General features: G+C 45.6%; 1 protein-coding gene across 1 annotated transcript in view; it reads right to left on the reverse strand.

Moving 5' to 3' along the window:
* Positions 1–15,964, reverse strand: part of Fra (neogenin protein frazzled) — a 260,099-nt gene that overhangs the window by 4,493 nt on the left and 239,642 nt on the right. Inside the window, exons 19-24 of the mRNA XM_077706334.1 lie at positions 14,932–14,964; positions 13,696–13,831; positions 12,799–13,043; positions 8,343–8,465; positions 3,921–4,061; positions 1,369–1,713 (exon numbers count right to left, since the gene is read on the reverse strand). Of these exons, the coding sequence (XP_077562460.1) occupies positions 1,369–1,713; positions 3,921–4,061; positions 8,343–8,465; positions 12,799–13,043; positions 13,696–13,831; positions 14,932–14,964 (1,023 nt within the window). The remainder of the gene's footprint in view (positions 1–1,368; positions 1,714–3,920; positions 4,062–8,342; positions 8,466–12,798; positions 13,044–13,695; positions 13,832–14,931; positions 14,965–15,964) is intronic.

The raw sequence follows: 15,964 nt of genomic DNA on the forward strand, positions 1-15,964 counted from the left end.
AACGAGCTTGCAAGATGGCCCAGTCGTCGCTACTGGCCTGAACATAAATTGTAGCTATGCGAGTAGCCTTGTTAAATTTTCTACAATTTTCTCCATGAAAGAGCTGCCCTCTTCTTTCTCTTTGATGGGGTGTTCATTGCAATATTGTCCCCCTGGTGAATGTAGGGAAGTTATGGGAAAAAGAGTTGCTGCTGATATCATTCAGGCAACCATAAATCTTTTAGGAGGCAGCTACCATTCCCAGTCACAATTCTAAATGAATGCACCTATTGTACCCTAACTTTCTACCAATTCTCTCGCCATCATTTCTGTGCCCAACTTTTACTGTAATCACCTCTCCATTTCTGCTTTTAAGCCCTGCAACTTGGCAATCGGTTGCTCCAGTGCTAAGCTCTGCTTTTGGAGCAATACACTGCTTGAATGCCTTCGATGCACCCACGCTCTGCAGCAGCAAAAGCTCCCTTTTGAGTGACCACAAATAAAAAGACTGTTTTGTGACACTGCCTTTACAAGCTTTGAATAAATTTACAGCACATTTTTGTTTCCTTGCACTTGATATTTGCGCAGTGCTTGAAGAATTTGAAGCGGCGCAGCTGGAAATTTTGTAGCGCTCACTGTCACTGCTTTTATTCACCATGTTGTGGTGTCATCTTGTCAATTCCACGTGACAATCTCATCACACTACTTGACAAGTACCATGACATCAAAGCTGGTACACCCTGCACAACGCAGAAGACACAAGGGTGCAGTCAATTGGTGTGCTGCATGCCTGTCTGACTGGACAGCCAGAGCACATTATCACCCAGAGTCCCCGCACATTGCAATCATCATCATCACCATTATCATCATCACCACAACCACACCACCACCGTCATCCTATCTACACCCACTGCAGGGCAAAGGCCTCTCCCATGAATCTTCAATTATTCCGGAACTGTGCTAAATGGGACCAATTTATCCCCGCAAACTTCTTGATCTCATCTGCCCATCTAACTTTCTGCCGCCCCCTGCCACACTTGCCTTGTCTAGGGATCCACTCTGTTACCCTTAATGACCAACAGTTATCTTGCCTTCACATTACATACACTGCCCGCGTCCATTTCTTCTTCTTAATTTCTACTAATATGTCCTTAACACGTGTTTGTTCCCTGACCCACTCCGCTCTCCTCTTGTCCCTTAACGTAAACATTCAATACCATTGTCATTTTTACGCCAGTAAAAGCCCACCAATCTCATTACACTGTATGGAAAGTACCGTCATGTTAAAGCTGCACAGCATAGGAGACGCAACGTTGCAGTCGATCGGAGATGCACCTGTTCAGTCGGATAGACAGAGCACTGTCCCCAACGGAGCAGCGAGCCACTCACCCATGTGCTTGGGCTGGGGTGTGGAGGGAGCACTCTGTGGGGGAGGTGCGGGCACGCTGAAGCTCTTGAGGGGGTTTCCCGCGTGCACCCGCTTGGTCAGCGTCCCCGTTTCGGAGGACTGGGGCGGGGGCCCCGAGGGTGGTGGGGGCCCCAGGGGAGCGGGGGCCCCTCCCCCAGCACTCAGCGAGAGCAGGGGCCCTACTAGGGCGTTGCTGTACGCGGGCATCTGTCCTGTGCCCATGGCCGAGGCCCCCGGGTGGCACATGCCTGGATTCAGCACGGGCTCGTACGTCGGGTTCCCGCACCCCATCAGGCCGGCCTTCTGCGGGCTCGGGCCCTCGTGGCCTGCGTGGCGTGCAGCAGACGTGTGAGAGTTAGAGTCACTGGACTGTGCTGTCAGCAGGAAAGAAAGAATTATCGTGTCCACACCAGTGCACTCCCTTCACGGAGTTTTCAACAGTTTAACAGAATGGCTACCAAGGGATGGTAAATGAGGAGATGGAGATATCGACTAAGAAAATTCAGTAGTAAAGCATAAACTTAACAAACTCACAGGGCAATATCAACTACAGCACTCAATGTAGTAAAGCTAATGGAGGTTGATATGGCTGAGTTAGACCACCCAGACATGTGATGCCAGTACACCACGTTCTAAGGTGGAAACCCACCCACAACATGGACAGACTGCAAATTTCAGGTTGCTCCCTTAGAAAAATGAAGGCATATTTACTTTTCAAACATTTCTGACTGAGTTCCTTCAAAGATTGCTTACCAACCTCCCCATACATAACAAAGGGAAGGCTAGAGGGATTGGAGAGAAAAATTAAAGCTGTTCCACTCAATGTGAAAGCTGTTGGAAGTGCAGAGCAGGGATTTGCCATAATGGGCTGTAGCGTTGTTATCTGCTCACCGCTACCACCCAACGCATTTCAAATTTCCCGCCTTCACAGTGCTCGCGCACCCACTGCCTGAAACAGCGGCAGCGGGAGTTCTGTTCTTTTTGTGCTTGTTTTTCCTCCCACACGTGCCGGCATTGCACTGCCACTTTTTTTCGCTTATTATCGTAAAAACCAACCCAGCGAGCGTTCCTAACTAAATGAATGAGCATTGCGCTGCCGGTTAGTTACGTATATTTTGCCTCAAATGCAGCTGCAGTTTTTTTGCGCTGAACAATGGGGAGATGTATGAAAAGTGCCAGTGGTTCACGAGTTTCGAATGCTTATGCTATATAAACCGTTTTTAGTTTGATAACAGCGCTAGGACAGGACACAGAGAAGGCGACACGGGACTGGGCGCTGCCTAACAACAAAGGGTTTATTTCGCCGCAGCTGAATATATACCCTGGGAAATAAAAACAATAAAACACACAAAATAATAAAATTGCGAAGGCAAGGGCTTGTTTCTATAAAAACGCACATGCGCTAAGATTACAATCAATGACTTAGGTAATCGTGCTCCTTTTTGTGCAAGTCAATTGACGCCATGTTGACGGAATTGTCATTTCGTGAATGGATAATGTGGGCCTCAAAGATTTCCCTGGTGCGTTGCTCCTTATATCTTCTTAGTACATGTGTCTTTTCAAGTCTTGGCGTGCATCCACACTTCGTACAGTGAAGGGCTAGATTGCTGCCTTTTCCTGTTTTTTGGTTGCAGGTGTGTTCCCGTAGCCGGTTGTTTAGGCAGCGGCCTGTTTGGCCCGTGTATGACTTACCGCAGGACAGCGGTATGTCGTACACTACCCTTGATGAGCACTCAACAAATCGCTGTCCGTGCTTCTTCGAACAAGGCCGAGTGGAGGTTTTTTCCGCATTTACTCGTCTGCAGAGACCGCTTAATTTGTTAGGCGCGCTGACTACATTTACACCGACTCGAGCAGCAACCTTCTTCACTGTACGAAGTGTGGATGCATGCCAAGACTTGAACAGACACGTGTACTAAGAAGATATAAGGAGCAACGCACCAGGGAAATCTTTGAGGCCCACATTATCCATTCACGAAATGACAATTCCGTCAGCATGGCGTCAATTGACTTGCACAAAAAGGAGCACGATTACCTAAGTCATTGATTGTAATCTTAGCGCATGTGCGTTTTTATAGAAACAAGCCCTTGCCTTCGCAATTTTATTATTTTGTGTGTTTTATTGTTTTTTTTTTTCCAGGGTATATATTCAGCTGCGGCGAAATAAACCCTTTGTTGTTAGGCAGCGCCAAGTCTCGTGTCGCCTTCTCAGTGTCCTGTCCTAGCGCAGTTATCAAACTAAGTATGTACCAACAAGCCCGAATTAACACAGTTTTTCAGTTTATATAAACCGCTTGTCTTTCGAAGCCTCTGGGTTACGCAGCGACGACAGCCGCTCTGACGGAACGCCGTGTGGCTCTACTTGGGTCTAGCGAGCGAGCTACGATGACAAGGCGAGCCCCTAAAGTTCTCTGCACTTAAAAAACGGCTAAATTGGAAGCCCACAGAGTCACCCTAGCCAGCATTTTATTCCGTGTGCAAGGCGCAATTCCCGCAACCACCGTCCAATGGGTCCTTCTCCAGCCTGGCCTACCTGAGTGCAGGGCATCGATGGTGACGTGAGCCCGGGGGATGTTGTACTGTGTCCTCGGGTAGATGGGGCGGGCTACGTTGATGGAGCTCCCTTCTAGGCCGGCATTCATGCTGCCGTTGGAGACAGCAGCTGGTCCCATGGCTGCGAAAGGGGCAAACCACACGTGTACACGCCAGTTGCCGGGCAGTAATTTCTTAGCTTCTTTTTAAGGTCTGTGGTGGCCACTTTTAAAAAAGCCCACACAAAGTTCTTCTTTTTCAGAAAAGCCCCCCTTTACCCCTGACTCTTTTCTTGTCTGAACTGGCTGCTATGTAGATAGTTGGTTACTAAGTGTTGCAAGGCATGTGTAGTCATCTAGCTTTGCGCATAACTTGCGCTTATTTTTGGCTTTTTGCACAACACCTAGTCTGTGCGGAAAGCACTGAACGTTCATAAAGCAATTGCTGTTGAAATTTCGAAATAGGCGTAGGTTTGTTATTACTCACATAACACCAAATGAAAATGGCCGAAACAAATAGAAACTGTTATAAAAGTGATACAACAAGCAAACGAGTGATATCCTCCACACGCAAAAAAAATTACGGGAAATATTTCAAGCACCAATTTCCTCACAGGAACCCCCACACTCCAGCCAGACCACAAGGGGCCCTGTAGACAGATATAAGACACTGCTTTATAAGTTGCACTTTAACTCATACTTTAACATAATGCAGCAGCAATACCAACGCACCAGAAGGCCATTTGAGGATTTATAACCAGTACCAAATGCTATATAGTAGACAAAGGTGTTCTTGTAACTAGATTTTATAATAAACGTGGCCTTAAAGGGACACTGAAGTGAATTTGTCAAGCTCCCGTTTTTGCTTGCACTGCGTAGACTGGCTCAAATTAGCACACTTTTCATCGTTTATCCGGTTGACAAATCGGTAATTATTTTACAAAGCGCGAAAGAAGAAAAACTACCATGCGCGGTTTGCGGCGGCCGCACCAACTAAGGCTGTGACATTGGGAGGAGGGGCGCCGTGATTGGACGATGCCCAAGGTTAGCAATCACACAAGTTTCGGTTTCGGTTTCGGTTCTGTAAAACATAACCAATGGCGTTGTTGGATGGGCATTCTCAATATCTCAGTAATCATCGTACCGCGCTTCTGCCATGTTGTTGGCTGTAAAATGCACAAGATAAGCCTCCCAGGACGGCTTGTAGTCGTAGCATTCACTAGCCGAGACCTACGCAGTGCATGAACGCCCTCCGCGTACCCGCAGACGCCCAAATGTCATGCGCTTTTCCCCCATATTTGGAGCTTGCCTCCCTCATGCCTGTATCGTAAAAAGCGTGTTCGCACCAGGCCAAGGGTCTGTTTATTCTGGCCTGTGCCCACTGCCTGCAAGCAGTCGGTGCTTATGGCAACAGCACGCCAACGAGAACTCGCTAGCGCGCCAGTGCCAGCCTGCGCGCGTTTTGTGAACTAGTTCGTGTAGCCATGAACGTTGCGGCCCAAAAAAAGGTGAACTCAATATAGAAAACATCGGCGGGAAACAAAAAAAGTTAACTTACAAAAAAAAAAAAAAAAGCACGTACCCGCGGGGATTCGAACTCGTGACTCGCAAAACTTTTGCGGTGAATTCCTAGCGCCCCAGACCGCTAAGCCACGAAGCGGGACGCGAATGTTTTGCTAATATAGGGTATATATTGTACAACCGGTTTACACTTTTATTTAGTTTTGGCATTTCAAGCCGCTTAGGTGACTATTTGTTGTACTGCGATCGTGCAGTAAGCGTCGCCCGAGTTTCCACAGTAGCTCACGTCTAGCAATTGCATTTCGTAGATGGAAAAGCGTTCGCAGATGCGTAGTCGTGCTGCTGACCGCTGTGCTTGTTCGCCCAGCGCAAAAAAGTGCTTCCCGCGCCCTAGTTTTACGCTGTACGGTAAAAATATCAGTTGATTTTATTTGCTTAGTACCTATATTGACTTCGCTGACTCTTCTCCCGCCTTCAAGAGGCCTTATATTTTCCTACTGGCGTACCAGTCAGCGAAGCGTCGCATGTGCGCTTGTGCAGCGCTTGTGTGAAGCGACCTTGACTTGGAGCTAGATACAGTGTACAAACAAACCAAGTAAAGAAAGGCACATTCTTCCATTCACAAACGTGTCCTGGCTTCGTTTCAACTAAGCGAACGAATTGCGACCAAGCAATTTTTTTTTAACCTCCTTGATTGAGACGACCCGCCGGCGGCCGGCGAACGAAACGCTGGGCCGACTGACTCTGTCGGCCAGGGAGCCGTGCAGTAGCGCAGCCGTGGCGCAGCCAATTGCCAGCTCATCCCCTCCTGACGTCACACGAAAACGCCACAGAAAATGGGCGAGCGTAAAGAGAGGAGGACAGCGTTTTCGAATTAGTTTTTCTACTAAATAAAATCGCGTAAACGCGCCTAAAGTGGTTGAAACATGGCCTGGGGACTCCGGACTACAATTTGCGCTAGTAATCCCGCAATGTTTACATATCACTTCAGTGTCCCTTTAATGTAACCAACTTGCATTTTTCATGAAAGCAAATAAGGGAGCTTTTCTGGTTGAGCTACAAAGTGAGCCTATTCTGTCACAAAAAGCTGCTGAAAAGAAAAAAGTTTATTGTTCTAGTCTTATTCTACACCTGTCACCAGTATTGGTCCTTTAAGTGCAGCTGTTACGCCAATTAATACAAAGTCCTCATAACAAAGGCTCGCTTATTAGGATCCATGACTTAAAACTGCCATACTAAGCAACATAGTGTGATATCTATGCTTCACAATACCAATCCAAATTTGGGATCCTACAGGCCGGACCAGCACCTGTACGCTGAAGCTGCACCTATGAGGTGCACTGCACCCGCGAATCACAAATTTGTTTAGGCCTACTGGGGCAATTTGGGTCCGTCCACCTGTTCAATAGTGGATGGACTATGCCCGAAAGTAATTAGGGTAATGAGGACTGTTCAAAAACTATCATCCATTCAAAATTATATCCCTGTGGTTTCCGTGGTATCATAATTTTAAAAAATTTACACCATGCCTGCAAATTGAGAGTTAGGGGTAGAACGCAGGGAACAGAGCTAGCCAAGCCAGCACATCACCATCATCATCAGCATTGGATGAGCTCAACGAGGAAGTGCACAGCGTTAACGAGCTGTCAGGAACACAAAAACAAAAGCACACTTGGTCATCTTGTAACCACTGCCAGCCACTTAAAGAGACCCTGTAACACTCTTTGAGCAGTGCAAGTAAACATGCGCAATGTTTAGCTTACACTGCCAGGAATACCTGGGCCAAACATACACGTGCACGTGAAGCGGTGAGCGTGCAAATCACTGTGAGAGATACGAAAAACCAACTGCGCTCTCTTCAATTTTCCTTATTATGCACCCCTGGCATGGCCTAAACGACGTCATTACAGCCATAGCTGTCCTATTGGCTGTCGCTGGTCAACTTCGAGCTTATTTCTCGCATTTTGACTTGCCCAGTGCCTGTAGCTGAACACTCATGCCGCTGCCGCCTATGCAATGCCCCCCTTTTTTCTTCATTCTCTCTCTCTCTTTTCTTTCTCTCTTTCTCTTTCACATCTTTTCTATTCCACTCCTAACCTCCTCCCCAGTCATTTATCCCCTCTTCCCCCTCCCCCCGCACTGGGTTGTATGCAGGTGAGCTCCCTGCTGAGCTCAATAATATCCCCAGTGCACTTTCCTTTCCTCTCTTCCACCGAATCACTTCTCTCTCTCTCTCGCATTTCCTAGGACGATCCGCCGTCGTTAGTGCCGTGTACCAACCTCTTCTATGCCTTAACCTACATGCACAGTTTTGGCGTATGTTTTGTGTTTTGAGTGCGCGCGGAATTTTAGTGATGAACTCAATACTCCTTTTTAAACGAGACCAGTCGACAACAACCGTTTATTGCTTCAAAAATGCCCTACCAGCCTGAGCGCGCGCTTGCGAGCAGGCAGCCATGCCTGCTTTCTTGTGGCACCAGAATGGAAATAGACCTTTCCATGTTGCGGAGAAAAGGAGAAAACTCCCTCGCCTGTGATATATCGAAGGCTGCCGAAGAGAACGCCGTGAGCCGACCCCCTCTCCAGGAGAGAGCGCGCAGCTTTCGTCACGTTGTCAGCGGCATCGCGCATAGTTTCGGTGATAGTGAATGGTTTTTTATATTTCTTGTGGGAGGAGATTGCTGGGACAATAGACTTTGCCACAAAATACATTTCGAGTATTCCATGGTAAGTGCTGCAAGGTCCTTTTAAATTATTGCAAAAATGCACTCATCAGCTAGCATAGTTTTCGATGACGCACACACTCTACAGCATGCTTTTCTAACAGGGCAAATCTGTGGTAGAAGAAAACACAAAAAGGGTTGGAAGGGATGGGGGGGAGCACAGGTGGGGTAAATACTTACATGCTTTACTAGAATCGGGCAGCGACTTCCGAGAGTCGAGGGGTAACATCATGGGCTTAGAGCGCGACGACTTCGGCAAAAGTGGCTTATCCGTTTTGCCGCTGTCATCGCTGCTTAACTGGTCTGTGCAGGGGTAGAGAAATCGTGGGGGGGAGAAACCAAAAAGGAACACGGGCGACATACATGCATCAACGTTCTCTTCAAGAGGTGGGGAAGGCAGACAAACAGAACAGGAGGGGAAAACAGAAAAAAATGTGCTTCGAAAACGGCATACGCGGACACGCTCAACGTGATCGATCCGAATCCATGCAGGTCTCGTTATCGGTATTGCACCCTTCTGAATCGCATGACAAGCATACCGGTGCCAATTTTCACCAGGTGGTTTTCGAAGATGAAAGGAATAAGTGCAGAGAGGGGCCCCTAAATGATATTCTTCCTCGTTGAAAAGTAATGAACAATGCTTAATTGTAGACTGCGGCTGGATAAGGACAGGATGAGACATACAGTTCAATCTTGAAGCAGCATCAAGTAACTGGTGGCTCAAACTAGCCTCCACTTAGTTGATGAAATAATGGTGCAGGTCTTCGTTTGAATCATAACCTGTGCAGGATGAGCAGACCACCTGTGTGCAGACATGACCTTCACTAATGAGCAAATTACAACTAAATGTGATGTGCACCATGGATTTTCGCATGTTTGAGTCAGTGGGTCGAGTGTAATGTGTAGTAACTTAAGCTGTCATTTACATGTCTTATATGATTCCAGGGGTGAGACAGCTGAATCAGATTTGGGAGCAGTTTTTGGAGCAGCGAAATCTCGATTTTGGAGCAGCAGAACCTTGATTTGGAGCAGTTAGCTATTTTTATTATGTCACCTCAGGAGCCTAAAAAATAAAAATTTTGGCTACTCAGGGAGGGTGGGAGGAGGGGGAGCGCACTTTTTAATCGGTTTTTAACATACATAACACTGAAACAGTCTTTCAATACACTTTTTTCTACCAGAGTATCACAAGGTACGAACTGCATTTTACAAACCATTTAAAAATTTTTAGGCATTATGCATAGATAGCGTGGAGTGCTGTTGCAAATATTGAATTGATAAACTAAGCAATCGTAAGGTATTTTTGGTATCATGTGAATGCCGAAATCATTATTTTTGTAATCATACTCGACTTTACGCACAAGTACAGAGCCACGGCAAAAGTTCCGAAAAACGAGGTGACAGTCGTCGCACTCCACCAGCCCTCCCATTTCAATCCCTAAGGTACATGTTCACTACGATCATAATTTGAGCCATGTTTAGCCACCTCCCTTTTGGCATTAAATTTCACTTTAGGTAGATGAACCATTACTACTAGCATAGGCTTGTGCACAGGGGAGGCGGCCGCCCCCTCTAATCATCTGAAGGGGGCGCCAAATTGGCCCATATTTTGCCAATGTAACACATTAAAGTAAAAATTTCTGCTCAGAAATATTTTGTATGTTTTGCAATTCCATCGCATTGAAATAAAAATTTTATAACCATCCCTCTTTGCAGTGCGTTCGGACCGCTAGCCGTTCAGTGGGAAGATGTCTGGAGTTGCTGTGGGAGGAAGGGGGGGGGGGGGGGGGGGGGGGGCGCAGCGGCAAGACTTTGCTCCCCCTAATCGAGAACTCTGCGCACGCTTATGACTACTAGCGTGTAATATTAGCCCGTCTCGCTGTAGGACACTGCTTGAACATTTTGCGGCGATGTAGCCTGCGCCATCACTTCTTCAGTGTCGATCGTCCCATTCCCGCCGCTCACAAGCTAGCTGTCAAAGGCAGCAATAACTCAGCATTTTATAACACCGCAAGGGGTCCGAAATTTCACTTCAAGCCCACACCGCGCCTCACAGTCAAGGCCGAAACATGGCGAATTCGCGGGCACCAGGTCGTTTTCGATGAACTCCCGTCTTTCGAGTCGCGGAACTTCCCCGCCACAGATCAAACGACTAAATGTAAATCCAGCCACCCCCATAACCAAAAACACAGTACGAATCGGCGAAGAGTACTCTGCCTGAACCACAAGCAACTGCTTCGCCCGGCGGCCATGCTTTCTAATCTTCACCACACCAAGATGGCGGCGCCCAGTAATGTCGTTCCGGAGATACAGCGCTCCGAAAATTGCCGTTGTTTCATCAACTTGCACAAGTAGTTTGTCGCCTCAGTACACATAAGTATTTTTTCTACAGGTCTTTGCAATGGTTTTTGATGAGAAAACTTTAAAAACGCCCAGAATATAACATGTCCAAATCTACATTGTGACTTCCGTAAAAACTATCTCGGGGACAATTTTATGCGGGTTTTTTATTCCATGATCAATCAAACCCCATTACCTTGGGGAGCTGGAAAATTATGCCGTCAGTAAGCATTTTTTTCCCGCTGCAACTGACGGGAGCATTAAAATCCTTAGCTCTCAAACTGTTTCGAAGCAGTTTGGCGCAATTTTTGCAATTTTCAAGCTTTTGGAGCAGCTTGGCGCAGGAAAACAAATTCGTATCAAAACTGCGCAATATGCGCAACTGTCTCACCCCTGTGATTCTTATAAGCAAGACAAACATAACAAAAAAATATTTGTTGCAAAGTGACACTGACGGAAGATTGTGGAACAAGTCACGCGATTCCCCCTCCAGCTGGCATGAGTGTGGTTTCTAGGAAAAAATTTATACAAGTGCCAACTATGTAGTTCGAGGGTAAACCATAGAGAATTCGGACCATGTCCATACGCCTGCATTCTCCATGAGCTAAAAATGAAGAGATGCATCGTTAAGGGGGGACCTGGCTCTTAAAACAATTTCTTTTAATTTTCAAGTAAACTCTGAAACTTGTCAGTCTTGCTGCTTTTTTCCCCTTTTCCCCCTCCGATTTCAAATATGCCATTGAATATTGAGTAAGTCAATTAGTTACCAAGATAATTAGAGATAATTAGTCATTTTTTGAGGAACAATATACAAAACAGTGTTAGCCATAAAACTGTAATCTTCATATTTTCCAATACTATGTACCCTGGTAAGTGCAATAAGAGAATGGTTTTTCGACGCACCACTTGGAACTAATTTTACAGCTCATTAAATTTTGGTATTTGAAATGGGCATTCAAAATGGTTCCTTGCCTCTGGTGCCACCAAGGTTTAGTGAGTTGTGAAATTAGTTCCAAGTGGTGCATCAAAAAACCAATTCTCTTATTGCACTCACCAGGGTTCATAGTATTGGAAAATATAAAGATTACAGTTTTATGGCTAACACTGTTTTGTATATTGTTCCTCAAAAAATGACTAATTATCTCTAATTATCTTGGTAACTAATTGACTTACTCAAAAAACAATGGCATATTTGAAATCAGTGGGAAAAAGGCAGCAAGGCTGACAAGTTTCACAGAGTTTGCTTAACAATTAAAGGAAGCTGTTTTGAGAGCAGTGTCCCCCCTTAACAAAAGTTAAGGTATGGACGCACAATCATGTGTAAAATATGTTAGTACAGATAATGGCTTTTAACTACTGCTTTAATTTGTTCAGCTGACAGTAACTGCTGAGCGCATGCTTGGCGGTCATATGTCGAACTGCTGCAACCAACTACCAATACACTTCACAGGTTCTTCAGGCTCTGATCAGACTACCAAACTACTTGCACACAGCAAAAAAGCAGTAGTGTCGTTGCAACTACTTCAGTTCTACTAAATATGTTCGTGCAAGGACACCGGATGTGGCTACATTCAATCAATAACAAGTTAGTATTTCACTTCCATACAAAGGTTTTCAACGGACATCTTCCTTTTTCTCCGTCATTCACTACTTTTTTTTAGCAACAAACTTGTCTAGGCCAGAGCTTCAAAAAGTAAGTGAGTAGTTGCACTAACGGGTGAGTAAAATTTCCTCTATCACAATTTTCTCACTTGTTTACAAACAACAAAGCTTCCTTCATAAGTTACAAGTGGCGTGACATGCTGGGTTAACATGCTGGCTTGTGTGTCAACATGACAAGCATGCGCACATGCAAACATAGGCTTTGATCAAAGGATAACACATTCCAAATGAATTCGTGTTATGAAATGGGTCGTACAGGCAAACATGCATGCTAGGGAACGACACTACAGTCGGTTACTGACAAGTCTAGCAAACAATGTTAGCATCACAAGGCATGCAATGCGCTAGTGCAGTTTCGAGCTATGGTGCTCCCTTCTTAGGCTATTTCTTGTTTTTAAATTCCAAGCATAACAGGAATTCATATGCCTGTAAAATTCCCTACCAGAATTATTTAAATTTTGCCTCAACTTGAACTCATCATTGTTAGTAGATTTTCAATTACACGTGAGTAGTAGCAGCCCTGAACCTACAACCCTGCACTGATCTGCATCAAGTTCCTGGATAGCACCATAACGAGATTGCTTCCCTGGCTGGGAACGGAGAGCCCGGCGGGAGGAAGAGACATAGCACGCACCCATGTAGCCTCCGCCTGAGTTCTTCTTCTTGTCAAGGGTGCCCCCAACGACGTGCTCGTGGGTGGCGATCTCCTGGGAGTTGCGGGATATCGGGGTGGTGGTCATGCCTGCCGCCTCTGGGTTGCTGCTCTTGTCCATGGCCTTGAGTTCCATCTGATCATGGTGAATCCACAGGTCGGGTGGCTTCAGGTCCTTGGTCGCTCCCTTGCCCACCTTCGCGGCCGCCCCCTTCGCACTGGCGTACCTGCAAGCGGAGGGGAAGAAGGAACATGCAGTTCTTCGCCACTTTATTGTATGACTTAAATGGGCTACAAAGGCTCCATGCCCAACTTTGTCAGGGCATAGAATGCTTCTACATGTGGCACTACACTGCCAAGTTGCACGAAAATGTACTGTAGTGCTAGCGAAAATTTGATTACATCTTGTTTTGTTTGTCTGAAAGCTGTCCTCAGTTCCTCACAACTTTTTTCTAATATATTTTGCATGCTCTAGAACACTTTGCACAAAGCGTGTTAATGACCTTAGGTAAGCAGCAGGGTTTCGTATCACGTCCAGTTATACTGAAGGCTTTTTTACCCAAAAGGAAATTCCTATGTAGTAATGGGACACAAAATAGTAGAGCCAACAACGTGAAGACCTAGATGATGATTTAATACGTCAACAGCAATAGAATTTGTTAAATTCTGCAAGGCTGCTTATAATGATATTTTCTGCGAAACCCAGGCGTCCAAAAGCAGAAGCTTAGTTATAAACAGTGCATTTTAATGGTGTCCCAAGAGTACATATCTGCACGCAGTTGTCGCTAAAACAAAAGTTTGTGTTTATTGTGGTGACTCTAACATAACAGGTCAGTATTATAAAACACAAAGGTTAGGCATGGGCCAGGGTGTTCTTACGTCTTGCTATTTACTGGTCCAATGTATCCCTGCCGCCGTCGACACATCATGTAGCAGATGACGATCAGAATCAGGAGGATGATGGCAAAGCCAGAGGCAATGGCAATGTACAGCACGTTGTTTGAGATGCCACCACCTGTTGAGAGAAAAAAAAAAGTTGGCCCCTGAGTACACTTCCAAGCTCCAATCTCATTAAAAACGCATAACAGCTCTGCCTAGCATTAATGAGAGCACTATTGCACTAGCACTAGAAGGTTGTGAGTAAGCCATTCATTAAGTTCTAATGATGAGATTACTGTACTACTCGAACTTAACGCGCCCTCGATTGTAATGCGCACCCGTTTTTCGCGGTCCAAAGAAGAAAAAAACGCTATGTCCTCGATTGTAACGCACAATAGACTTTCATTACTTAACACAAAAATACAACTTTTTCTCACTTGGAACAAGCAAGGTTTATTCCAAAGGTGACACAAAATGAAATGTGCCCGTTATTGCTGGCAACACAGTCACCACGACGACGGTCCGGGGCAGCGAGAGCAGCTCTGTCGTTACGGGTCTGTGTGCCGCTCGCTGCCGCTGCACGCACTCCGCCAGCGGGTCTTCTATTTGGGTCTTCTATCGGGTCTTCTATCGCGGGTCTTCTATAGCGGGTCTTCTATCGCCCCCTCTTTGGTCTGCTGAACCATTTCCATGTCGCCTTGCTTGGGAAAATTTTCTCTTTCTGTTTGCGCCAGTCCCGCACCCAAGTCCGGAACACTGAACGCACGTGACGCGGCCTGATTTCCATCACTTTCCGCGCACAAGATTACTGTCTTCTTAAATGCAGCATCGTGGTGAACCTGCCGTGCCTTTGCAGTGGGAAATTCCATTGCGGAAAGAACAGAGGAATGCAAAAAAGACTACGCAGACAACAAAGGCAAACATGCGCCGACTACGAAATGCTGGCTACGTGTTCAGTGGTCAAGCAGCCATCTTGAAACGTTGATGGCGATACGGCGCCCCAGTTTCGAGTCGTACACAATTGTAACGCACATGTGATTTTGGGACCTATTTTTCTGGAAAAAAGGTGCGCGATATGTTCGAGTAAATACAGTAGTTTAATGAAGGTAACAACAAAATTTGCATGTGTGTTCATATAAGCACTTAGATGAGTAGTCAATCCTCTAGAATTCAATTAAAATCAAAAATGGGGGAAGCACTACGGCACCACGCCATGCAACTTGGATGTAGACTTACCATTTCTTGTGGCTCCAGGGGAAAGCTCTAAACCTAAAAATACCGCCAACAGAACAAACGATCCATAAAATTAAAACATACACATAGCAACATGCATGCACACTCAGCGTGCGAGAAACTGAACAAAATGAAGAAGCCGTGCTTTAATCCAGGCTAAGGATGGGAGCAGAAACACAACTGGGCATTGCATAAATGGATATTACAGAATCACATTTTACAGTGAAAGGAGCAGTGTACAGAGTACATTGATATGAAAAACATAACATATCTGCTGCCAGCACAATACTGGATGCATGTTGGGCTCTATTCACTCGAAACTCTGCTTGTACATATAACCATAAGATCATATCAATGATTCTGGAGCAGTATAAGCCCAGTACGTATGTTGGATCGAACCAAACATTTTGGAAGCAAAGTTCATAAATGAATATCAGACTGTCATAGCTAGGTTACAATGTAAGGGAGGGTGTAATACAGATAGGCCGGTGAAAGCTACCACCATGATGCAGACATACCACAAAATTCCGAGAGAACGCCCTCCTTTGAAACATCGACCGCCCCCCTTTAGGGGTGAAATATTCAATTGCTAAAAGACCCCAAAGATCATCCACCCCTTAAAATCAATGGCTTTAGCGCCGGTGAATGAACAAAATAAGCGCTAATCATCTAGTCATGCAATGCTGTGGTCACTGATTTCTCTTGATATCTCTGCAGTTTTGGTTGGCGGTGTGGCCACATTTTTTGTAGTTTCTTGCACCTGACCTGAAAAATCCCCATCCCGTATTTTTCACTGGATATCTCTGAAATTTGGGTGGGCGTTCTTTCAAAATTTTACAGTTCATCAAAACAACAAAGAAGAGACACGCAACTAAGTACTGCATTGTGTCTATATCAGTGTATTGTTGGACCTACTCTATTCCTGTCTTCCTATTAGTATGCACTGCATATATTATGATTAGGAAAACATTAACTTTCACAAATACAATTCCGTATTTCTTCGCAGATTTCTGATAAGCCGCACATTGAAGTAGAA

This window comes from Haemaphysalis longicornis, unplaced genomic scaffold, assembly GCF_048455015.1.
Source record: "Haemaphysalis longicornis isolate Haplotype H1 unplaced genomic scaffold, Haemaphysalis longicornis Haplotype H1 scaffold_4, whole genome shotgun sequence".
In the NCBI taxonomy this organism is placed as follows: Eukaryota; Metazoa; Arthropoda; class Arachnida; order Ixodida; family Ixodidae; genus Haemaphysalis; species Haemaphysalis longicornis.